This window comes from Apis florea, unplaced genomic scaffold (assembly GCF_048593485.1).
Source record: "Apis florea isolate Af1SG1 unplaced genomic scaffold, ASM4859348v1 contig_3493_pilon, whole genome shotgun sequence".
Lineage (NCBI taxonomy): Eukaryota > Metazoa > Arthropoda > Insecta > Hymenoptera > Apidae > Apis > Apis florea.
The window spans coordinates 1,924,861-1,952,126 of record NW_028256772.1 but is presented as its reverse complement, the minus strand read 5'-3'; the positions used below and the strand labels follow the sequence as shown (position 1 = coordinate 1,952,126).

Here is a 27,266-nt window from a genome sequence, read left to right as displayed (position 1 = left end):
AATATATAAATACATAATAAAGAATTCTTTTTTTTATAATTTTTTTGCTATAAATTATTAAATATAAATTGAACTTTACTGTGGAAATTTTTTACTTGATTATCTTAACTAAATCAAATAAAAAACTATATTAAATTAATGGAAGAAATAATGCAAGCAACATAATATATTTTAAATCGTACATCTCTTAAAACTGATTAACATTAACGTAAAATTACGTTTAATATTAATTTCTAATAATTTGTACGCGTGAAAATGAGCATTCATTTGCATGAACTTGTTTCGCCTATTATACATATTTTTTTGATATCAATAATGCACTATGATTTTTTCATATTTAAGAAAATGAAAAATATAAAAATAGGGAATATGATTTATAAAAATATAAAATTGATAAAACTTGTAGATGTTTGTGATAAAAATAAATAAACAATATATAATGAAACGCATTCCAAATATATTCAATTAATATTCATCATTTCTTTTATAATCTTAAGAGAATTAAAAGAATTCTAATTGTATAATTTACAAAATATCAATACTAGGATAAAAAAAATTTAAATTTTACAGAAAACTTGTAATAGCATTTTGTATTAATTATTTTATACTAATTACAGGAATAAGAAACATCGAAAATATTAAAGTATAAAATAAGTATAAAATATATTTCTAATCTCATTCTTTTTTTTCAATATAAATCAAAATCAAAACATATAAATCAATATGTCAATAATCTATGAAAATATTTCTAATATATATATATATATATATATATAATCGTGAAAGCAAGGAAAGTATAAAACGTCAAAAAATTACATTTCGTTCTTACCACTCACTGATACCGATATATATTCGCCGTGTTTAGTGGTGCGTACTGGTTCCATAGTGGTAGTGCTGGCAGCCGAATGCGATGGTAGTGGAAATCATGATAGTGGTAGTGGCATGTGGTAGGGCACCCAACGCGTAGTGACTCTCGCACACTTCTTGAACACAGTCATTCGCGACACCCACCGCGATCGAGGTATCACGAACGGACGACACGAGTTCTTTACGTTAACCCCTGTTCTTCTCCCTCTCTACTGTTTCTTTGCATATATATGTATATATACGTAGATATAGTGTGTATGTGTATATGTATATATATATATATATATATGCATTATTGTACTATATTATTGTACATATATATATATATATATACATTTTTTGACTGGCGAGATTCTGGAGAAAAGAAGTTAGCTGTACGTACAAACGCTGTATCTTTTATTCTAAACCGTGTATATAGTGATATGCATGTAAGGAAGTGTGTAATGCACGCGCGCGCATTTGTACGATATATAGTATATCGAGCACGTAAAGTTGCACGCATACACAGAACACGGGTTCCGGTGCGGCAGCGTGGTCGTCTATCCCCATAAAAGCGACGGACTCGACCGGCCGGCGGACAGTTGTCATCGTTGGCTACATCGGCGCATCGTGTCTGTGCTCTAGTCGTGTTTCGTCCGAATAATCGAGATATATCGGAATAATAATTTTTTCAACACAAAAACAACAAGAATTCCTTTACCGTCACGACATCTCCCACGCACGTGAACCCTTGAAGCCATTCAGCGCACTCTAAAGGATATGAAATGTACTTACGCGTTCCTTGAATTCACGACACAGATAGCATCGGAAGGAAAATAGTGAATAAAGACACGGTGCGAGCCGGTTATTCGAAATATTGTACTATGATCTCGTGATCGATTGATTTCGAAAACGAAAGAAAAAAAAAGAAATCGATAAGATTGGCATTTTCGTTTGCTCATAGATAACGTGATATCTCAAACGATTATTGCCGAATTTTATGCGCTATAACCACGTTTATTCATTTCACGCAAATTGAAATTATTTATTAAATCTTTTATCAACTTTTGGCATCTACCAGGTGATTACGGTATACAACACGTGGTTAAAAACTATTATAAGAGAAGAAAAGATAAACTAGTAATACTGAGTGCAAGCGCCAGACAGAGCGACGCTTCCGCGGGCAAAGCCGTGTCCTGTCTCATCTTTCATATGTATTGAGTAACTTAACACACGGAGCGTGCGCACGTAACAGAACACGTATAAATACGTGAAGTTGTACACGTACTGACCAACGACGCTCTTGCACACGCGTATACGAAAACGAAAAAGCAATTCGTTGTGGCGCAAGCGCGAAAGCAAAAGCTTTTTCGAGCGAGGCAGCCGAAGGAGAGAGACGGTGGTGCCGATGATCAGATACATCGGATTCAGTGGCGGCACGGACGTAGAGAGCAAGTCAAGTAACAGCTTCCCACCAGTCAGTCACTCACGATCGGTTAGTCAGTCACGGCAGTCACGCGCCGACCGTGTCAGACGCACGCTGGTCTGTTGGTTCGCGTGTAAAGAGGCCGGTGAGCAGCGAAATATAAATGGGTGAAAAAAAGATTTAGTGTCAACGTCATTAATTGAAAATCGTGTAATTATAGTCGGATTTTTTACAATCGATATATATACGGACACGAAATATCGCTACTGCGCAAGCGCAATGCAACACTTCACAAACTTGGTCAAGATTTGGCGTTGACGATCACATTCAATTGCAACGAACCGGCGAGTCGAACGCGAAAAGCGCAAGCGTGTGTTTTCAAAGTGAGTCTCATCCGTGTCAGAGACGATCGAAAATGGTCGCCACTCGTTAATCTTTATCGGTAATTACGTTTATTCATTTCTAAATCGTTTTTGTTGCCATAAAGTCCCGGAATAATCGTAGCCATATCAGATGCGCATACCGGCGTTGTTGCATCGTGAGGAACACGACACGTATACAGGGCTCGTAGGTTAAGAGAGTTAGTGAGGTGCGGAGGTGCGTGGAATTGTGCGCCGGTTAAAACCGTGACAGAGAAAAGAAGAGAGAGAGAAGTGCCAAGCACTGTACGGCTTGCTTACCTCCCTGTTTCGTGTCCCTCTCGTCTTGAAACTCGTCGCTCGTTGTGTACCGCCTTATAAAACGCGCGCGCAGTAACACGGAACGCGCGACGACGACGAGAACGAGAAAGAAGAGCGGCGGGGAACAGGCAGAGAGTTAGTTGTACAAACTCTCTGTGCTCTCTCGGTAAAAAAGAGAAATAAATAACGATAGTGCAAAAAAAAAAAGACAAGCAGACAAAGAAAGAAAGAGTGAAAGAGAGAGACTATATATAGAAAGAAAGAAAAAAGAGGATAAATAGATAGATCTCTCCGCATGTGTGGAACTGGTTAAAAGAAAGAAAGAGAAAGAAAAAGAATAACGAACCTGCGTGTATACCTTAGCCTATTAAGCCGTCGGATGCGCTCGTTCAACGTGTCTCGAAAGGTGCACGATACCTCGTCGCGTTATCTGCAGTAAATATTGCGGCTAACACACGGCCTCTCTGGGTCCGCTGCTGATTGTTTCTAATCATTATCGCACACGTTCGCGACCTGTGTACGCATACTATCGTCGTACTTGCGTTGTCACCGACTTTTTCGTGATCATAAACGTTGCCGCGATATCCGTCATTGTGTCGTTACATAGTATATTATTGTTATTATTCGCGAACGATTCTTTATATCATCGGTGTATCGTCGCGCGATACAGGGTCAGAAAAAGAATCAGAGATGGTGTGAGACAACAGGCAGTGTCGTCTAAAGAGTGCAGAAAGTTTTGTGCAGTGAATGTTCGTTAATAGATCAGTGTTGCGGCTCTAAAGACTAGACAGAAAAAGGGCATACGTGTTTAGAGGAGTATAGAATGAGACAGATAGTGTAAGGAATAGACAGAGTGAAAAAGAGGTAGAAATAGAAAATAAGAGAGAGAAAAACGTATAAGTGAAAGAGAGAAGGCGCAGAAAAAACGCGCTATATGCGTTGAAGCACCCGTGTACGAGTGCCAGCGACGAGACAGCGAATTGGACGTACGCGAGCGCGAGTGTGACAGAAAAAATAAGAAAGAAAGAGATAGGAAGAAAGAAAGATAGAAAGAGAAAGATACCACGAGACTTTTTTTAAAAGTACCGAAGATGCATTTCCACAGTAGTCTATTATCGATTTTACTTATCGTAATTTCTTGTCCTTTGACTGTTCGTACACGCAGAGTTGCTCCCTTAATCGAGGAGGACTGGGCTAGAAGGCCTCATCGCGCCGCCGGTAAGTCGCCATTTCAGTCTTTTAATTTCAATTCGTTCTTTCTTCATATTGCATACTTTTTTGTTCAATCATGGAAACAAAAAAATTCAAAATTTCTTGTCAATATTGGATATTATTATATAGAAATGTTTCCATTGTTATATAGGATGTTTTTGCTTGTGTGGTAATTTTATATACGTGCAATTTTTTTCCTTTAAAGGTTAGGAAATGCTCGAAAATACCAAATTTAGTCGTGATTCTCAAACAATAATCTGTTACATTTACGTAATGAAAGAATTACGTGAAAAAAGCGGGAATCGAACTCTTCTTAATTGTTTCATTGATTAATGCTGCATAATGTATTTATTATTACCTTCTTCATCTCGTTTATATTTTGATAAGTACTAATATTAATTTTTTATTCGTGTATTACTATTCGTTATAAATTAAATATTTTGAGAAAAATAATAAAAGAAAACAATTCATAGATAGTAACAATCAAATAAATAATATAATTATTTCTTAAACGTTATTTCTTAAATATCTAATTCTAACCCAGATGTCAGAACAAGTTAATGGATGTGTATTTTAATTTAACGTGCAAAGCTATTGTATGACGGAACCATGAACACATGTCACATGTTGCTATTTCATTGAACCGAAGATTCGATTTTATCATAAATATTATATAATTTTTTCTCGATTATTTTGAATATTATCTTTTTCAATAAATTGTTTAATAGTATACACATATAAATAATTAACAAAAGAGTTTTTGTTCGGATTTATTGCAATTCGTTCTATTGCAAAACACATATACGAGGTTGAATAATTTGAACAAAAATGTTTCGAGCGAGGAAATGCGGTTATATAGTCTGGGATTAATTACAGTTGCTTCTAGATTACGTAGCGTAATACTTACCTTTGATAACGATCGAATTACTGTAACGTATCGAATTTAGATTCCAGTAATCAATTTAATGAAGAAATGATAAAAAAAAAATCAGAAAAAAAGAAATATTAATTAATTTCATAAAATTAGCTTCAATTGAAGTTTATTAAATTTATTGAATAGGAAAGAATAGCTTTTCTCTAATTAAAAAAGAATTAATTCTGAATGTGTGAAACCGTTACAATTTGTCACGCATGCGCATAGCTTATATGTCATATGCACATCATATTCAATCGTATTAATCGCAAAATTTTCTATTATTATTCGTTGCAAAAAAGAAGTTTTTTCAAAAAACACAAGAATAAGAAATATATTTTATTCTCTTGACTATTAATATGCAATATTGTATATTTTATCGTAATATATATAATATTCGATAATTTCATAAGTATAAAATTCTTGATAAACACGTATTATATCTTTTAAACTTATTGAAAATAATTAAATTCCTTTTAAAATTAAAAGTAATTAAAAATCAGAATATTCTGTTTTTGAGCCATGATTCTTATTTTTTTTTTTTTCGCCTTTTTATTCTCGAAGCACATTGAATCGATCGAACAAATATCAAAGAATAATGTAATGAATTTTTAAAAGCGCATGCGCATCGTTGGTTTATCAACGAGGATATGAAGTACAAGGCATAAATTATACCGTCCGTTAAAGCGTGAATCTGTAAACATACTTAACGTAATGATACAGTGCTCGTCGCGTTGACATTTTTGCGGCGACGCGTTTCGAACATCGACTTCGTTACGCGAATCAAGCCGTGGGGGCTGCGTAGTAATTTTCTTTTCTGCCGCATCGTTTAAATTACACGTATATCTGAACAACCAATAACTCGTTTAACTGCATCCACATACCGTAAGCGGTTTACGTTCGAGTTGAACAACTTCGGAACTATACGTTGACCCCAAACCTGTAAGAGTTAGAAAGAGTATGAGATATCTAATATCGTGCACGTTACTTTATCGATGAAAATGTCGTTGTGATTTATTGATTGTAAATGAGAAAGCTTTCATAATTTCTATAATTATTTTTAATCTATTTAATTTATTCAAATAAAATAAAATTTAAGCGAAAACATATAAATTAAATATTCTCAAATAGAGTTTCCAATCGAATCAAAGCATGCTTTTGTCATTCTATAAATAATGAACAATTGATTATATTTATATTTAAATATATATCAATGAAACAAATTGATCCGCTTCCAATAAAATTCTAGATGCTATTGAATTTAATTTATTAATTATAATATTAATAGATTAATATAACATATTGTAACATATGATCGTGATTAAAAAAGAAGAAAAAAAAACTGAAATTGTGTATCTAAATTCAAAACACAAAAAGATTCAATGATATATTATGATGAGAATTTATTTGAAACAAGAATAGTGTTAGCATTATTATTTAATAAAATCTGATGTATGATACTAGAAATGTGTTTATCTTGTAAAATTTTCAAAAATCATTACTATTTCAACCAATCTATTGAAAATTAGATAGATAAATAAATTCAATTTATTAAATCCTCAAATTGAATCGATTCTGAAGTTTAATGGTTGGATCATTTTCATCGATGATAATGTTAATTAGAAAATAAAAATTGTATAAGCTAGAATTTATTAATATGATCCTTCATTTTTGATTCAGCCATTATAATTTCGCGAATATTTGTATAAAGATTAATAGAATATAATAAAACATATGTATTACATGCTCACAAAGTTAAAATAAACGGAGTTTCTATCGTTGCTTTTAATAGAGGAAAATCGAAGACTACCATTTATACGATCTAATTAATTAAATTGATATTAGGTATATCTGTATGCTATATATATAATACAGATGTATTAAATGTGTATATATTACTATATGTATATCAAAACATTAAATAATGATTTTAAAGACATTTTAGTGTAATACTTATTATTTATTGATACAAGTATAAGTTTTCTGTCGATAACTGAGGCTGAATTGATACGATGTTTTTCAATTAAAATTAGTTTTAGAATCTGCCGACGAACTATCGATGTATTTACTTTTACTTTTGTATCACGATAAGCCGGCACATGCCAGAAATATTATATCGAAGTCTGTGAAATTTTTTATAGACACACTATTTAAAACGTTATATTCCATTACGATAGATTCTGTTTATTATTACACGGTATTTGTCGCATAATTGCATAATATTTTTGCAAAATGTATATCTTGAGAATTTGTTCAAAGTAAAGCAAAATGGAGTCGATATGTGAGGGTACGTCATTGATAAATTGAAACTTTTATTTCGTCTTTTTGAGATTAAAAAGTTTTGTGTTCCAATGTGTAGATGATAATTATGATTTTTATAAGTGATTCTTTATAGTTTTGTAATATTTGTAAAGATATTCGTAAAAATTTTGCAAATATGCATGATATTTTAACTCTTCTAATTTTTTTTTTTTTTTTTATTAAATTTAAATACTCTTTTATCGATATTATTTTAAAAATTAGAATTATATATTCATAAGAACCATTATTACGATCTATTTTACAAAAATTCTTAACGAAATTTTTGCAACAAATGAAAAAATTCATCGAAAGAGTGGGACAAGTAGTGACTTAACACGATCTGCGACATGAAACTTGGATCGTTCCGAAGAGAGATCTAAAGTAGTTCGTTCTTCTTCTTTATAAGGATCTAGCAGAATCCAGTATCGTCTGTGGCCTCTCTTTCTGCCCTATTTCTTTCTCCCTCTAGTGGCTTTCTTACTCTCGTTTTGTACTTGCTCTCCATGGCTCCGCTGCCTTATCTAGTTACGTTGCCTATACATTGGATAGAATCCGCCACGTCAAAAACCGTATTTCATGGCGTGGTCTAAATGGAACATGAAAATCATTGGCGCCAAGTCTATTGCAAAAATTGCGGTGACGAGAATAAAAATCGTCTCTAGATACTGCTTTATCACCAGTGACATCACACAGTGCAGCACTTTATTCGGTTATCATGACAACAATAAAAACGGGAGCAACGATATCTCGTCGTGAAGCAAATTAACCGATCATTACTGTGTCTTTCAAACGTCTCCGTCTCGTGTAAATCTAGCATAACGAATTTCGAACGCAATAATATATATAATTTTTTTATCGAACAAAATGACCACAATATATTTTTCTTTTTCGATGGTGTAACTGTGGTAAATGAGAAATCATTAAAAAAAGATTCTTTTCACATGTTCAATCAATATTAGGAAAACAGCGATATTTGTGCGAATTTTCCAGGAAAATCTAGTTGATTTCCGTTGTCCAAGGATAACCATATTCCGGGGAAAATCTATGAAGGAAGTCTCAACCATAATAAATGGCAAATGGTTTCTAGGTTTAGTTTCCTTTAAATCTCTGATACAATTAAACTAACAGTAACATAAACTAATTACAGCCATACGTGTAATAAGAGGAAACATCCGATGTTCTAGAAATATGTTTGGATCGTTTGTAAAGAGAAGAAACTAAAATTGGATTAGTTGTAAAATGCTCTTGTCGCTAATCGATCCCATTCGGCAGAATACAAATCTCTAAGAGATCCAGTTAGTAAACACATTTGTAGATACCTACCTGACCTATCTTGATTGATTTCTGGTAGCCGTGAGGCTAAAATACACGACTACCTGTCGATCCTGATAATTTCCGTGTGAATTACCCACCAGTTGATTTCAAACACGTTGTACACACAAATTCAGATGAGTCAAAGCCATGTTTTTTTTGTACTTAATCTTTAATTTCAAACTAAATAGCTATTAAAGATAATTGCCTAGAAAATAAATTGAATGAAATTGGATTATAAGATAATGAGAGGAAGCGTTTTGCAATCCCTCAATACTTAAGATAGTAGCTTAACAAGGGCATGCAAACTTTTCACATTTCAACTTTCAAAATTATTTTCTATTATAAATTATTTAACGACAAATAATTTTTTTTTTATGCGTCTTATTATATGCGTTTTACATTACCGAGTATATATGAGGAAGTAAATATGCACATTTTCCTGGCAGAAAAATCATATTAGTATTTCCTGCATATAACATGACATTAATCAGTAAACACAGTGTAATGTATCATATAATACCACAGATGGCATTTGTATCGAGAGTACCCCACCGTAAACCTGCATCTACCTAATCTACCTATCTCAATTAGCCAAGGCAATCCTCAGCCTTCTCTCGTTTCAGATCGCATTAATTTTATTTTTTGTAAACTTTATTCCAGCCGATGGATCATGTATTTGCGCGAATTAAGTCGTTCATTGGAACATTCCGTGTCCAACATCCGTCGGAACAGTATTACATATATACCATGATAGCGAAACTTGGAACGTGTGTCTCATCGTGACATCTCTGTCCCTATTTTGCTATCTTCCCCGCTTTCTTTTTCTCAGGCGGCCACCTGCTTAACGTGGCACGGCCGGCGCTAATCTCAATTAGTCTTTATTGCCGGCTTGGCGACGCTGAACGACGGTGGGTTTCATGCACGGACCATGGCTTAATGCGCTTGCCGCGACCTCACACGAGCATTCCAGATACGCGACAGGATCGTAGAGAGAGAAAAAGAGAGAGAGAAAGAGGGAACAACTTGCCGGCTTTAGAGAGTAAGACCTACCTGAATACCGCCCGGGGCAAGGGTTGTTGATCGAGAATTTATCGAGACTAAATAAACTGGAGAAATGGATAATTAAGGTGGAACAAGCGATCGATGCGGAAAGGTCAGAACTGGGTGTGAGCGTAAGACATGCAACGCCGATTTTGATTGACATTTCATGTTTTTATTCGAAGTTATTGAAACGTTATTGGACACGCATGTGTTTAAAAAAATTATTTTTTGTACTCATTACCGAAGTTAACATGTGTTCCATTGCTAATACAATGTAGATATTTATATTTAGAACATGTTCAAAATTGTCCATATTATACGTACATATATCATTACATATAACATCGTTAATTTACAAATCAATGTATGAGTTTCAATGTACAACCTTGATAATATCTTGCTGCATACCCTGTCTTCTCTCCGTAACTGTTATTGCACTCGAGACACAAAAAATGTGGCATTCCATGGAAGAAAAGGAAATGAAGGTCACCTTGAAATCTACAGCATGTTTAACAAGAAATAATCGATGCTCGGTGCTTGGTATCCAACCAGACAACTTCCGGGAGAGCTATTCCTTTGTGTTATTTCAATTATTTCCATGACATATATGTATATAATTTCCCTGATATATAAAAATTAATCTAAACAATTAGCTAATAAAAATAATATGATTCACGCAAAAAGATTAAAAGACATGGTAGAAATATATTATCGATCCTATCGATTTCTTTCAAACTTTATGGGATTTCAAAGAATTAACTATTCATAGCGATGCGTGCTAAAAAAGTTTCCTAAGGTCTCACGTAAATGAATTTTATTCACGTGCGGCATAATTTTCTATCTCTTTCTCGAGACCCCCTCTCGTAGTTACTCGCACATTCATCGCGATTCTCGCTACACGATATGCGGCTAATTGGCCGCAGCCACGAAGACAACGTGGCCGTTGTGTGTTAAAGAAGTTTAGTGAGCCGATGTATGTTTTAAAGTAGGTAAAACGCGACCGACTGCCTCTGGCGTTGCTCATCACGCGAATGCGTGCGCCCGACGGTTCGGCTCTTGCTATTCGTCGATTCGCGGTGAGACCAAGGCCTACCACTAGGCTTACCACCTTCGTAAAGCGAGTAGTTTGCCCTTGTAGAGGGAAGAGAGCGCAGCACTCGCACAATGGTGGAAAAAGGGTGACGATACATTGTTGCGACAGGCGCGCATGCTCTCGTGTGTCAAACGTCTCGAGTAATAGTCCCTTCACCATAAAGCTTTTTATTTCCTACGAATACGTTCTTTCTCGATTTGCCTATGAATTCAAGATCAATTATCTGTGTGTGTTGCTCTCGTTCTTCTTTTTTTTTTTTTTTCGATTATTTAACAAAAAATAAGACCAATTATGTTAATAAATTTGCCATTTGGCAAATTTCGAAAGTCGCGCGATATCCAATTATCGACGCATGCTTCGAATAAGAATATCACGTTTATACCCATTGTGTTTTAATCGAGGAATAGAACGTCATCATGTACATTCCGCAATTTTAATTGTTACCTCGTTTTTCATCGATGCTGATTGACGCAAATCAGCAGCTCTCACTCATTGGAATTCATGTACGTAGTGATTTATGGAACACTCGTATCATATGTAGTTGGTATATTTATAGTATATGTATGTATTTAACCAAAGATTTTTTTTTCAGATGGTATGAAATACCAACGAGATAGGGATTGTTTTTCTTATCGAAAAATCAATCATTTTGATTAATCATTTTTAGTAAATTATTTTTTTTTTTATATAGCTTTCAAAAAACTTCAAGATTGATGATAATTTCATAATTAACGAAATTTAAGAGTTATTTCATAAGATCTTTATTCTTATCATTAACTTTATTTTTACTAAATATTCAATAAAATTAAATATCTTATTCAGACTTTTTTTGAAAATTCTTTTTTAAAAATTTATTAACGTATAATTATTCTAATCGATTTATCGAAATACATCCTTGCATAACATCCTATAAGTAAGATTTTGTTTGCAATAGAACGCGTTGAAAGCGATTATTCAATCTTCAATTTATTACATCGTTACATCGGAAGCGTTATTTATGAAATAAGCCATTTTTCTTCGGTCCAGCGCGTTTTGAGCGGCTAATCATTGTAAACGCTGTTACGTTTTCGATGGCGTGCACGCATCATCGCGTCAATAATGACTACAATGTAAATTCTATTATGCCCATTTCGATCCTATTGTCAGTTGAGTTCAAATCCAATAATAGAGCGCGGTCGAATAAATAAGGCACGATTGTCCTTGATATATCGACCTCCTTACGAAAGCTTGGACGTATTTTTAATTCTCGAAATCAGTTGAACAAATGTAACTGTTTCTCACGTTACAACGCATAAACACGATGACCAATGTCTTCTGTTTCTCCATGTTTCTCCTGCTTTCCCTTTTCCTCTCTTCATATCCTCCTCGTCTAACTTCAGTCGAGTTGGAATAAACGATCGCGTGAAATGCATGGGCGGTCATTTGATTCGTCTAGCGACGCGTCTGGGATATTTTTTGCACCGCGATATTCTCGGTGCCGTATTTCATTTTTGTCGATGTGACGTATATTAGACGTTCTAGAACGGTTTCGCGTTGAACGCTTTCTATATCTTTTTCCCACTTCCCTGAACTGACTCTGATGGTTGTCACGTATTTTATTTTTGTTCTCGCCAAAGGGAGATAGATCACAGATCTTCTTTAAATTATATTGAATTCAACATAATTTTTCGATCATTGATTTTTTACTCGTTAGTATTTAGCGTGATTTTTAATAAAAAGTATTTTATTCTATTTCGATGTAGATTTACTTACACAGAAATTTATACACATATTTTGTGCTATTGGAACGTTACGAATCATACGTCAAGAAAGATTAATTTCTCGTATAGACATTATCTTATTTTTCACTCTTTAAAGATGAAGAGACACGAATGTTTGCTTTTGTCAAAGCATCGATGAATTTTTTAAACGTACAATCCATTATTTAAAATATCTATACATATTTATACTTGCAATATTTTTTTATACAGCTTCGAAAATAATAATTAATTTTTTATTTTATACTTTTATATTTTCCATTTAATTTAATTGTAATTATATATAATATATAAAAATATTGCGGATAAATTAGAAAAGCTTGCCACGTTAAACAAAGCAGTTAATGCAGGAAAACCGATACACCGGCTATTGTATATAATACAAGTACTTTCAACGGATTCGTTTCTTTCTCCATAGTATATGTATCAGGGCTCACGTGGTAGCTAGTGTTAATCACGCTACTCAACGTCGCGCGGGCACGGTTAATCGCATGACAAATATATAGACATCTATATCCACTTGGCTCGAGCCAAAGAATTTATATAGAGAGGAATGCGCGAAACTCAGCACATCTCAAAGGATCATACGTCGAGTCACGTGTGTTTTGCCGGGACGTGCCTCTCGATTTATGAATAGGTCTCTCTTTGCGTTCGGCACCGGCACGTGAATGCTTTGAAGAAGTGTGAAAATAAAAGAAACGAATTCTCGGTGTAGACTTGTGATTCCATACAACTGGCACTGTCGAGAAATAGTTTGCGTTTCGTGTAATCTAAAATAACTTGGTCAAGTCAAAGTTACGGTTTAAATCAGAATAACCGGAATCGAGTCACAGACATAGGTCCAAGTGAAATCGTTTGGAAACGTTAGATCATTTGAATATGAAAACGTGTGCGTAATAAATTCGAATCGTATTAAATTTAAAGGATTATTATTTATTTAGAGAGACTTTGCGCTATTTTTAATTTATTGAAAAAAAAAAAAAAAAAGCAAGCACTCACATCTATTAGAGTATTGATTCATCATCGGTTCATCGTTTGTGTAGCGTAGTAAAGTAAGTGGCGAGCGTATTGTTTGTCATTGAAAGTGAGGTTATTTGCAGGAAAATGGCGATATGATAAACACAAGTGTCGCGCGATGTTTTGACTTGCCCGAATACTTCGGAAACACGATATCTCGCGCTTGTTTATTTTAAGAAATCCGTCCCCGTGATCCGTACACATGCCTTCTAAGCGAGTAAACCGGGTGAATTTTTCACATATGGCAGTTTCACGCGTTGTATCCCAAATTTCCAAGTTTTTGCCTGAATGCGCGCACAGGCCATTCTCACTTTACGGATTTCGGTCTAAAATTTTTGCATTTTATCAGTACAAAGAGATTTCTTTAAAAGCTAAGGCAGTCGTTGTTGGCTAGCTCTCTCTTTCTCTCTCTGTCTTTCTCTCTCTTCTTCCCTCTCGTGCAAGAAAGGCTGCATTACCGAGGAGAGGACCGCGTATATTTAGACGGGCTGCAGACACAAAACGATTTACCACCACCTCCACGAATGGTTTCTTCGTTTCACTCCTCCCTTTCATGTTCTGTCTATCATGCGCGCGAGCTGATCGCGTTTTTTCCGTGTTTCGTTTCACATTGCTTCGCAATCGCATTCAAGCGTAGAAAACCGTATCGCGCATCAAATCGCGCTACGACGAATCCTCGACATCTTTTTCCCTTCGACTCCACCATTCCTCTACTTCACTTTACCGATAATCCCAAGAAATTTGCATTTGGAAATATATCGATAAAGAAGAAAAAAAAAAAAAAGAAGAAGAAACGAGCGTAATCGGTAGGTTTTTTTATCGAAACAAATTTATCAAAGTTCGAAAATCAAAAAAATTAATCGAGCGAAAAGAAACGTATCAATATTGACAATAATGCCTTTGTTATATGACAAAATGAGAAATTTGAATTTTCTTTATATTTCAAACTTTTGATTTGTTTGCGCGTGAAAGATGATAATCTTTAGAATAAATAGAATTACGCAAGCGTTTTGCGTGGATGAAAGTGTGGAACCGCTCATTAAGACTCTAGAGATATAATACTATCTGATCGATGATTGAAATCATACAGACCGGACGGGGCACGGCAGGATACACAAAATAGCATGTCCGCTCGTATTACCTATCGGAACACTGTTTAGGTGTGGTTTTGCATCCGATGAATTCCGTCACGTTTTGATATCAATTTTTTAGCATTAACGCTTTCAACGATTAATCCTGCCCGAGTTATTTTCCAATCGCCAGATTAGAATAAATTATCTAAAAAACTGAATTACCATCGGAGTAAATTTTTAAAAGTTCAATTCAAGCAGTTGGAGAAATAATGTTGAGTTGAAATCTTTGCCCAGCGAATAGTTCGTGTAGATAATTGATCGTGTTGTCACAATGTAGCATTGTAACACTTCTGATTCTCGTACCACGTCACTCTGGTAGAGATATTATTATAATATTGCAATTTGTAGACGGGACAGCGTATTCATTAGAAACATATGATGACACGTGATGATACTGCACTATCTTGCGGTCTACCGGCTATCACGTCATTCATCTTTCCTAATAGTTGGCGAATAACACCAATTTTAGTTCACACGTGATCCGTTAGAGTCATCATGTTATTACCCTTTCAGTTGATACAGGCACTGACTTGCAAGATTATCCAACCACGTGAATTACTTCATCAATAATTATTTATCTAGAATATTTATCGTGATACTTTTTAACATCGAATATTCATCGTAAATCTACGATTATTTTTTTTCTTTTTTTTTTTATTTATCGATTTTACTCCTTTATATCAAACTTTGCATCAAACTCAACGAAACGAGTCATATTGAAAGCTAGAGGATAGAATAGATAATAGAATAACACGTCTAATTTTTATTTAAAATTATATATAACACTTTCAAGTTTTGTAATTGTTTTTATATATTAAATACAACATTTAAGTTAGGGACAACATGTTTATGTGGGCGAGTTTAAGTATGCAATTTGGATGACAAGTAAATAAATGACATGTAAAGCATCGGACGAATCTAATTGCGGGACGGGACAACAATGACGCCAGCGGCATTCGACATTGTATGCAGATACGTGTGACCGTATTGTAGGTGATCATCGTATGGGAAGAATGCGTTAATTTCGTTTAAGTGGCGGGAGAAATTCACTCGCAACGTCTTCTATAATTTGAGTGAAGTAATTGCGGACAGAATGTTTGTTGTCGCGTTTTACATTTAACGTGGAGGAAGAGCGGGAAAGCATGGTTGAAAATTGATATTCACGAATGATCGTGTCAAGTTGAGACATATTGTAACCAAATGAAACTATAAACTGTGGGCTTTAATTCTATCTGGGTTATTAATGGTCTATTATTATGTAAGCAATTGTCTCATATTTAACACCACTATGGACTGAAGAAGAAATTACCAGCGTAATACGTGCAATTTACATTACGTGCTGTGCAATTTCGATCGATAAAAAAAGCATACAATACACATTGCTATTCTAATACCATTAGATTATGGAATATACAGTGTACAGAGAGCCAAGGTATCTCCATAATGGATATAGTGAATGTAAAGAATGTATTTAAATTCGGTGAATGAGTAATCTTGAAGCAAATATTTGCTAGTAATTATCAGTCGGTCTCAAGGCCTCTTACCTTTCTCTGCGTGATGTCTGTGGTTGTGTCTGAACTTGGTGAACGAGAATGTGAAATGTAAAATAGGAAAATGAATTTAAAAAATAAGTTTTGTCTTATTTATTTAAATAGTTCAACCGGTATCCGAAGTTACAGTTTGTCCTCTCCTTCTCTGCCTTTGTTGGAATTAAAATTAATATTTAATCTTTTACGAATGTTGATTTTTAATATATAAATATTAAGTTTAAATTTGTGTAAATAATTATAATTTATTTATAAAAAAAAATGAATATCATTTTTCATATGAATTTTATTAGTATTATTTCTTGATTAATATAATGTTTCGTAGAGCAGATAATATAAAAGTTATATCCTCATTTCGTTTATGAATAAATAACTAATGATGGTTGATCGAAACAACGATACAATCAGTTCTATTTCGTGCATTCCGTAACTAACTGTGATTATTAGGAGTATATAACAATCTTGCCCGAACTTCGGAACAATTCGTAAAAATTCGTGTGAAATCGGATACAATCGGGTAGGATCGGGTGGGATCGAGCTTCGTTACGATACTCTTGTATTACTCGAGATCCCAAAAGTTTTATGCTTTAATTTTTAATTTAAAAAAAGAAAATATTTGATTTCTTACATAAAATTTCAACCTAACAATTTCTGAATGATCAATTTCGTCTGATTATGTCTGAATTTTTTTGATCCATTCCATCGTCTATTTTATTATTGTGATAATTCTAATAACAAGTATGTGGATACGTTTCCGTTGTTACTAGTTTTTCTATAGAAAGTAGTAAAAATCCCAGATAAAATAGATACATTTTTAGTGAGTTGATAAAAGGTCAAATACGTGATTCGACTGAAATATAGCATGAAATATGTATATATATATATATATATATATATATATATATATATATATATATATATATATATATTTTTAAACGTATACTCGAAATCATTCGAAATCCCGAGACATCAAACGGTAATCCAATTTACTATACCATCATTTCGTTTTATTACGTGAACAGCATATATTCATCGTTATAGCCAAACATTGTTGGCACAAAAGAACATGACCAACGATAAATTAGACTTTGTGTCGTAAAGGTTCACGATCGAATCTTTCTCAGTCACATTGAAATTTCGGTTTCGGTGTTAGAGAATTACAGGAAACGAAAAAGAGTGATGCACGTTTAGGTGGCGTCTGTTAGAAAACGTTAGAAATCATTGCACGTAGTGGTACGTATCGTTTGTTAGCGTATAAAATTTTGTATTGCCACCTAGGAAGGATTGAACTTCTTTCGGTTCCTGGAAGGTTCGTGTTTTTAATGTTACAAACACGCGTATAAATAATCGATAGCATGCGATTTGTCTACGTTGGTAAATAACCGTTACATTAGTCTGGTTTCATGTTGCGTATAGATTGGGCAGTTTCGACCGTTGTGCGCTGTTGAAACAAAATTATCGCTATTCCATGCTCATGGAATATTTATTGTAAAAACGTGATATCCTTAAACGGTTTACCTTTCTTTTTTCTTCTTTCTTTTTTAACCTGTGCAAACTTGGATTCTTTTGCAAGGCCTCGTTCATAAATAAATAGACGTACATGTCGTCATCTATCATTGCATAATTTCATGTGATTAGAATTATTATCATGCATGGAAATTTCAGATTGGCGGTGACCAACGGACGCCTATAGAGTTTTTGCCTAATAGAATACAAAGTGGTAAATTACGATTCTACTACTATTGTTCTTTTCAACTGAAATTACCATAATCATTGACGCATAGCCACAAGTGTTTGTTTGTTTAAGCGAAATCTTTATGAAAGTCACGTTATATTTTTTCGAATATACCATACTAGAAATCGAAATCGTCATGTATCGTCTGTTTTTTTTTTTTTTTTTTTTTTTATACTCGTTTACACACTATTCAAACTTAACATTTTTATTCTTTTCGTCAACAGTTTACCGATCGTATAATCGAAATTCTGAAAAAAAGACTCTGGCCTTCCGTTTTTCTGCCTGAGCTCGTCACGTTTCTGTAACAAGTCACAGGAAAGAAAAAACAAAGTACACCGCTACCGACATGACTTCTAAATGGTGAAGAAAGAGAAGGAGGAGGGGAGGGGAGAGTATCGAAAGCGAGACGAGAAGTCTCGATGCGATTGGATCGTGTGAACCAACCACTCTCGATTCCCTCTTTCATTCTCTTTCCCTTTGTCCTTCCCTTACTTCGATGTATCGCCTTTTTTCATTCCTCTTTTATCTTTTTTGTTGCTTTGCAACTGTGGTGATGTTCATCGTATTTCGTCGCAATTAGATTTCTCCGTGAATGCTGCTGGTGAATCCGGTGATTCGTAAACAAGTAACTCTTTATTATTCTTTTGCGTATCAACGAGCACGCGTCACTTTAAAAATCATTTATCGTGCAATATATAATTCTGATATTATTTGAATATTGTTCGTTCATTATTTCGCATTTATTTTTAATTGTATCAATTACGGATGATAGAACGATAGTATAGCAAACCATCACTTTCTAAAATTGTCCAATATATATTTTGAGGTTAGCTTCGTGCACGAAATATAACGCGTGCGCGACAAACTTGGAAAAGTACTGTTTCTAAATTCAAATGTTCTAAGGCAAATGTTTGAAACGAAAGAAGAGGAAGAAATTAATTCCATCGCGTTGACCTATTTTTTTTTTAAGGATCTCCTTGTTCCCGGTTTTACCGTGACATTTGCCGTTCTTCGTTGTTTTATTCGTAAGTGCACGCAACGTACGTGCCTGGCGGGTTTTAAAGCAACGGCCACGAGCCAAGGTGAAAATGCACCGGCATGCGAACCCAGTCGAAAGTTTATATCCTGAACATTAAGTAGGTATAGTACGTGAGTCGAATACGAGCGTCACGGATGATTTACAGAGATGAATCCCGTTTGATGGAAGACATTAGCTGCGCGAGGCTTTTCGATCGTCGTTCGGTTGGCGTTTGCCAAGTTACCGGCGCGCGCAACCTAGCCTTTTTAGTTCCCACGTGCTCCTTAAGTCTGATTCTCACGGGGACTCGTGGAATCTGGAGACGATCTCTCGCTTGCGATTGTGCGATTACGATTTACCGATGTATCTCCCCCATCGTTAATCCGTTGTTATTAGACTGCTCAGAAAGGTTCAAAAGGAATCATCGCCGGATCTTTTTCTTCCTTTTTTTCCCCTCTTTTTTTTTTTTCTTTTTTTTTACCGGTTCTCGCGCGCGTGAAACCGGTTACCGATTTTATTCACGAGATTCCATGATTTATTATCGATACCCTTACAGAAAAATGGAAAAATTTGACTTCAGAGAATTTCATTTTTTTGCCTGGCTCGATAATATCGACTGAGTTTTGCGATTTTTTCTTTTATATCTTTTTTTTTTTTTTTGCTCTTGTGTAAATTGAACCGTTTTAAATTATTCAAACAGTTCGATAAGCATCGTGATTTTTTTTTTTTTTTTGATCGATAATATAAGATTTCTGGACTTTAAATTTTTTTGTATCGATCGTTATATTAAGAATAGCCGTAAGAGAATCGCTCAAGATGGTCTAGTTGTTACATCATACGAATCACGTTCTACGTTTTTTTCTAAGTTTTCCATCGCGCGTTGCAGATTTTCATAGAAAAATCATGACGCATGGTTAAATTACGTTCGAAATACAGTTTCTCGGTAATGATCAAAGCCGTTTTATCGGAACCTGCTAAATGTTCCTCAAATGAATCGCCGTCTCTGATTAGTCGTTGGTTATCTTTCATCTGCAACGAGATTGCCAGAACTGTGCGCGAACAGTCTTCCATAGAACCTTGAGAATGAAGCCTGTAGCTATGTGCTTTCCCGTGGAATTCTACGTAATTTGATTAATCCGTACTGGTGCATGGAATTCTATGATTCTTCCTAAGGAAAAATACGGGAATACATTATCTCATTCTTTGTGTAGAATGACAATTTTCCGTCATTATAAATAATTGTAAATATCGACTTATAAAAGATTTTAAAAGTAAAATAAGTAATAAAGGAACGAAATGAGGAGCAATAATGTAGAATGTAGAATTTTATTTTTTTACTCAAAAATCGTAGGTTTTCGATTTTTACTCAAATCATCTTATTTTCTTTCTTCAGTTTCTTATACAGTAATCAAAGCAGATAATCATAAATTAGAAGATTCGTCATTCTTTTTTTTTAAAAATTCTGAATTTTTTAATTTCACAATTTTTTACAATTTTCTTAAAATTCCTGAAACCTCCAATTTTTTCAATTTTCAAATCTTAGATTTGAAAAATTTCTAATTCTTATTAATCTATAAAATTTTTATATTTTATAAACTTTTCGAATTTCGTACTTTAATACATATCTAAGATTAAAACATTTTAATATTCTAAATTTTCACTTTCACCGATCATCGATAAATTTGCAAAAAGTTGTAAAAATTCTCATGAAATTTAAGAAATTGAATATTCTCTTGCTTCAAATCGATATAATATACGGGAAATTTGTTAAGATTGTACAAAAAGACACGGAACAATCCAGAGATCTGGTTGGCATCCTTGGACAGAATTTCTCGCAGCCTCTTCTAATTCTCAGTAGCCGATCGATTGCCGTTCCAATTCAATTGGAGGAACGTTCTTCAGGCCGCGCGGAGTGGAATGTATTATTCATCGTCGCGTTTCTCGCCGCGTCTGCCTTCGCGCCGTTGAACCTAATAGAGAACCAGGGGGGAAAGCTGGTATTATCTCCGCATAGTCGTCGTAGATCATCGAATGATTTCTTGTTATCTCGTAGGCGTGGTACTTCCTATCGTGAAACGAATCCAGATTAATTTTTCCCAATGATTTTCAATGTCGTTTTTCCTCCGGGAGGAGAAAAAAAAAAAAAATCTATCTGCTGAACGTTGTCACATTAACCTATAACTAAACATATATCTATCCTCGGCATAGCAATAAACGTATCCGCCTCTACAACCGAGGAACGATTATTATGTGTCATTACCAGTCTTTTTTCTTTCTTTTTTTTTTTTTTTTTTAACCCCTTTCCTATTTTCTCTTTATAAATCGATAGTTGATTTAATGGTCGCCCCAGCGTTAACAGCTGGAAATTTGAATAATTTCATGTTTTCATAACGGTTGATGCGGCAATTCGTATTTATTTAAACCGATAAAACAAGTATCGATTTAACGCGATCGTATAATTTAATTTATCGATCTGTTTATTAATATCAAAGTAATATAGGATTATAAAATACGATATTTATTTATAGATTTTAATGATTTTTCTAGACATAATTTTAGTTAATGATAATAATTTATTATTTACTTAAAAATTATTTATTTAGAAATTTATTCCAGTTTTTTTCCTATCAAAATTTATCAAATATAATAACATATTTACTACAATAATAATTTCCATATATGCACCATGTGTTTTGGCTTATTTTACTATCATTTGAAAGATAATAAAACGAAAAATCAATATATTTATTTACATGTCAACTTTTAGAAAATGAGAAAACTACTTATAAAACTTAAAAAAAAAACTGTTTTTCAAAATAAAAAAGGTTTCAATCACGTGATAAAGTTATAATGATACAAAAATCAATTTTTGATAAAAATTTAAGATTAATTGTGGATGATTTTATAATATCGCACAAATAAAAATTATTATCGATCAAAGATTTGATAGAAGCATATTTGTTTTTCGCGCGTAAAAACAACCACAGATCGAGAACTTTCTGCACTGAATTAGCTACCGTTTTTAACGCGTCTATCAGCAATCTCTCGGCGAGAAGATATGAGCCGCCTATATTGAACAAATGAAAGCGAGGGAGGGCACGACGAGAAGTATTCGACTCAATCGGTCAGTTTTCTTGGCTCGAGAATTTGACACGTGCCAGCGTGAGCTTGACAGTAGTACGAATGAGCCACTCGCCGATGGCGGATCATCCATTGGACAGATTTGATTTAAGTCAGCTTTAAGGCTTGGCATCCTTCCAACACTGTTGACTCAATAGAATGCCGGTAAGTGACAAACTTTTTGTTTCGTGAAATTGAAAATTCCCTAGTGGTAAACGTATAAGGTATAATACGTATAGATATTTTAAATATAATTTAATTATATAAATCTGTGAAGATATGTTTCTTCACGTTTTATCGATTCGTTTATAATATAATGATTGCGATGCATTGTTGTGCAGATTTTTCTAGCGATTTTTGCGTAATATACTCGATTCGTTTCAAATGAAATATTTTTAAAAAATTATTATTAATTGCAATATTTATTACATATCGACCGGTTGTCTCAGATAATTGACACTCTTGAGAATATTTTAATTAATAATTTGTCGTACGTTGGGCATTTTTTAGGCATACTTCAGATAAAATCTTATACTGCGTCCCCACAATAATATGGTTAAGAATCGATCCACAAGAAGGATCTGTCTTAGTCGTTTTGAATTCAAAAAACAAGGAAAGAGATACGATGCGTTGTCACGTGCGAATTGCTAAATTTACAATGATAAATTTGGCCAAAATTCTAGCTGAAACAAATGATTTTTTTTTTGTTAATTCTAAAAGTCTACATATATATTGTATTTTGTTTGTTATTTTTAACTAATATTTCATTGCACAATCTTTTTAGAGATATGAAATTTCAAAGTTGGCAGTTTCATAATGCAAAATTTCTAAGTTAGACAATTTTCGACTTGATATAAAATTATTCTTTTCTCTCATTGTTGATAACTATTAAGTTGATAAGATTAAGCCGCAATCTTTTTTTTTTTAAATAAGACTCGAAGGTTTCTGAAGATTATTCTGCGATAAATTGCAATATTATGAGCTATTGTTATTTATTTCCCGTCTTCTGTTCTATTATCATTCTTCATTTAATAATAATGCAGACTAGATCTTTTAAAAATAAATATAAAAATATTTTCGAACGATGATTTAAACGAAAGAAAAATTTCATTTTTTATTTGGTTGAACAAGAATTAATATTATAAATATTGTTGTTATTTTTGTTTAAAACAAACTTTGAAATATCTGAACAAATAACACAAGAAATAGTACAAGTTCCTTAGAATATTATAATATAGTATTTAAAAGTAACTGTGTTTTGAGCTCGTTTGAATAATTTTTCTCTAGTACAGTAAAATAGTGATATGAATGTTAAAATTATCCACAGAACAGTATAGTAAAACTTTATTCTGTTCGTGTGAAACTATTTTACAATGATGAAACTGTTAAATTTATTCTTTTATGACAATCCCTATAATGTTTGAAACTGAAAACATACCCTGTTGATGTCTAAAATAATGCGGTGTAGTAAACTACTGCAGTGTCACGTCGACGCACCTTCGTAGACGTTATTTAATCCAAGTAGTCTGGCACGTGCAACAGGAATCCTTTTGGCGCCGGAAACGTAAAAGTTGTAAGTCGACCTGCTACGTTATCTCTGATACTCGTAGATTAGCAATGTGAAAAGTTAATTCTATTAGTATAGCACCGTAAAATATGTTTTGAAAGATCAATTGGATGGATGCAAAGATCTAATTTAATATTTCTATTTGAATCAAATGACTATTGAATCAAATGTGGATTTATTTTTTTTTGTCGTTTTAATTTTACTGTATTATCATTAATAATTACATCTTCTAATCTAAAATTGTAGTATATATTGTACAATTTAGAAAATGTAGATAGATATTTTTTGTTTTTTCCTTTGTCTTTTTTTTTCTTCCTTTATAAACTTGATTCATTGATTGGTCTGAAATATATGGTCATTTACCAATGACCTAAATATCCTTTTTCAGTCACAATCATTACTAAGGCTTGTAGAACTATTCATCCTTTGGAATTTCATGAGTTATCTTGAATTCCCTGTAGAAATATCAATAAATAAGGAACATTCAATGATCATTATTTTATTAATCTTCATTTATTCATTCATATTGATTATGGTATTTTTTTTTTTATTTATTTCTAGGATAATAAATTTAATATTCTTAATTATTCAACATTTCAGCAAATACCAAAAATTATAATAATTCTTTATAGGTTTATAATTTTCTTTGAAATTTTCAATCTTATAATATATCCACAATATATGATTAAAATATAATATTTTTTCAATATTATTTTAAACTCAATTTTATATATTAATATATTTTATTTTTCTATAATAATAGATCTTTAATAAAATTATATATATATATATTTATTTTATTATTTATTTATTTATATGAATATAAAAATATTCATATTTTATGTTTTGTGAAAAAAATATGAATATTTTTGCAAATGACGCAAAACATTTGTATTTTTTTTTTTTTTTTTATAAAACATGAATATTAATATAAATATAAATATATTTAGAATAATTTTATATTAAACACGTTTTTGTTGAAAACAAATATGTATAGTAAAAATAGAATATATTAATTTAATATTATGAATAAAGTAATATTATGAATATTATATTGTGAATATAAAAAAATATTATTTAATTAAATATGTGGATTTGTATATTTACAATCAGCGAAAAATGACGATCCTTCATACAGTTAATTCACATACATACCTATATACCACGCGTATGCTCGGTCATGCATATAAGTTGTGCATAGCGTAGGTATGCTTATCAGCGCAAAGCAATGGTGGGATCGGCCGAAAGGCTTGGTCAATACAAATGCATCGCATTACGCGTGCACTGACTTGAGCCGCAGCCGCAAGGTCGGCATTTCTGACGTGCACATGACATCACGTAGGCGTGAACGATGGAATATATCGTCTCCTCGTATAATATACCATCGACGCATTCATCTATTTACCGCCTCGTACGATTGCTCTATCCCTTCTTCATACGTGGTTCGATTTGTATTTGTAAGATTGTATTTGTATTTGTAAGATGATCCACCTTCGCTTCACTAGATGTCGCTGGGCCCTTCGAAACAGCCGCCATTATACGTCATTTTCCATTCGTAAGCGGATTGTTGTTAGTGTAACGTTGCTAGATCTGAAAAGAGTTTCGATTGTTGCTTGGAATAGAATACAGAAATGCAAATCATAAGTGTTAAGGTTCGGCTTGTTCGAAGAATGTAAATTGACGTTCTTCAATCGTTGGACTAAAGGACGAAGCACAATTGACGTCTCCAAAGCCTGATTGACGCTGCCACTCTGCCAATGGTACGATTTTAATGTGTTCGAATATTAATCGATGACATTCGAACGAAATAAGGTTTGATTCATAATGATTCTTTGTGGTTTGATCGATTACTCAGTACTGTATAAATGGAAATAAATTCTGATTTATGAATGATGCTCTCTCTTATGTTTTATACATGATCTAGTATACATATATATTCATATATTCTTTTAGTAGTATATTTTAATTTTTTAATCTTTTACTATTTTTGTTTAAATTAAACTATTATTGACTTATAATTTTGTTTACAATTCTTTAAACAATATTTATATATAATATAATTTTTTCCATATCACGTAATTTCTTCATTCTTTCAAGCATATCTAATACACGTTGTGTAATGAGTATCGATTTTTGTTAATTACATACTTTGTTTCTGAAATAATGTACTAAAAGTATAACAGCCGCAACTTTTCTCGTTCGTTTGCTTAATCGTTTGCATAACAAGCGATAATAATCGCTGCGCAAGAAATTAACAGTGGCTGCGCACGTGTCCAAAAATATAACGTAGCAGAGATAACGTCATAAGAGTAATCACGCCGGTAACCCTGTGCTCGTTTATTTCCATCAATTTCATACGACCATGAGGTCATCCTTGCAATGGGGGTTCACATACCACTTATTCCCTTAAGTCACTCAATAATATGACTGGTATTTTTACTAACCGATCTCGCACAGTAATTCTTCGTTACTGCATTCATTCGTTGATGGATGTTGCGACAAGAACACGACGTCCATCGTCATTTGCTGTGCTTAAACGTCGAAGAAATTGACAGGATGGAGGGGAGAAGTAACGATCCTTTCGTCTTTCTAATTTTTTACATGCGCACGCGCACGCGCGTGCGCATACGATCTCTGTAAAGAAAGAGAAACGTGTGACGGTTAAATGCTTTGCGATCATTCGAGTTATTTAACTGTAGCGCGACAGATGCGTGCAAAGAATAGAAGAAACAGGGTATTAAATAGTGACTTTAAAGTGTGATGAGTGACAAAATTGATTCGCGACCCAATGGGGAAGGGCCTAATGAGAAATCTCGAATCGGCGCTTTTTATGCATTTGAAAAAACAAAAGTCTGCAAATTATTTTTTTTCTCTCTTCTACTTTTCTCTTTCTGTTTCTCTGCTTTTTTATTTTCTGCGTAACGTGTTTCTTTTTCTGTCTCACTTGCAATATAGTCGCGTGAATGACCGAATGCCATGCCGATGAATTTTTCACTGTGGATGCACGCGATGTAATAGGTCATAATTAAATCTCGACTTGGCCCTCGTAGAGAATTCTATATAAATTAATTTATTATAAACTTAAATTCTCTAAGGTTACAAAAACGAAACTTGATTTTTTTTTAATTTTTTTTTTCTATTAATGAAGATTTAAGATGTATTGATAAAAATATATCGTTACAAACAATTTTTTCTATATTTTTTGAGAAATTTATACTTTTTACAATTGAAACAATCAATTTATATATAATTATTTACATTTTATTTAAATATTCAAATTATAGTTTCATAGTAATGATTATATTTTCTTGCAATTCTTTTTTTTTTTTTTTTTAAATCGAAGAATAAATATATACATATATTTGATATCTTAGTAAAAGCATACTTTTACTAAATTTATTAAAAATCAATTACAGTTCATTGTTAGTATTTAATGGGATAATTTAATAAGTAATAGTAATAACTTTTATATTAGAATGCCAATTGATGAAACAAGCATTAATATATCAATTGACTGAGTAATTTTCGAGTAATTCATGAAACAGG

The 27,266-nt window shown here is 33.1% G+C and overlaps 1 protein-coding gene and 1 long non-coding RNA gene across 3 annotated transcripts in view; one reads left to right on the top strand and one right to left on the bottom strand.

Annotated features, from left to right (window-relative positions):
* Positions 1-1,394: 1,394 nt before the first annotated feature.
* sog (chordin short gastrulation) overlaps positions 1,395-27,266 on the top strand; it is a 73,136-nt gene continuing 47,264 nt past the window's right edge. The window contains exon 1 of one of the 2 annotated variants that reach the window (XM_003693521.4): positions 1,395-4,170. In XM_003693521.4, coding sequence (XP_003693569.1) covers positions 4,044-4,170 — 127 coding nt within the window. In that variant the 5' untranslated portion in view covers positions 1,395-4,043. Of the gene's footprint in view, positions 4,171-25,271; positions 25,481-27,266 lie in introns of those variants that run through there. The other variant, XM_012486251.3, reaches the window with a different exon arrangement.
* Positions 20,518-26,262, bottom strand: LOC105735393 (uncharacterized). The gene is made up of 4 exons (XR_001112003.3): positions 26,165-26,262; positions 24,876-25,310; positions 23,592-24,175; positions 20,518-21,098 (listed from the first exon to the last, which is right to left on the bottom strand). It is a non-coding gene; the product is annotated as an uncharacterized LOC105735393 (long non-coding RNA).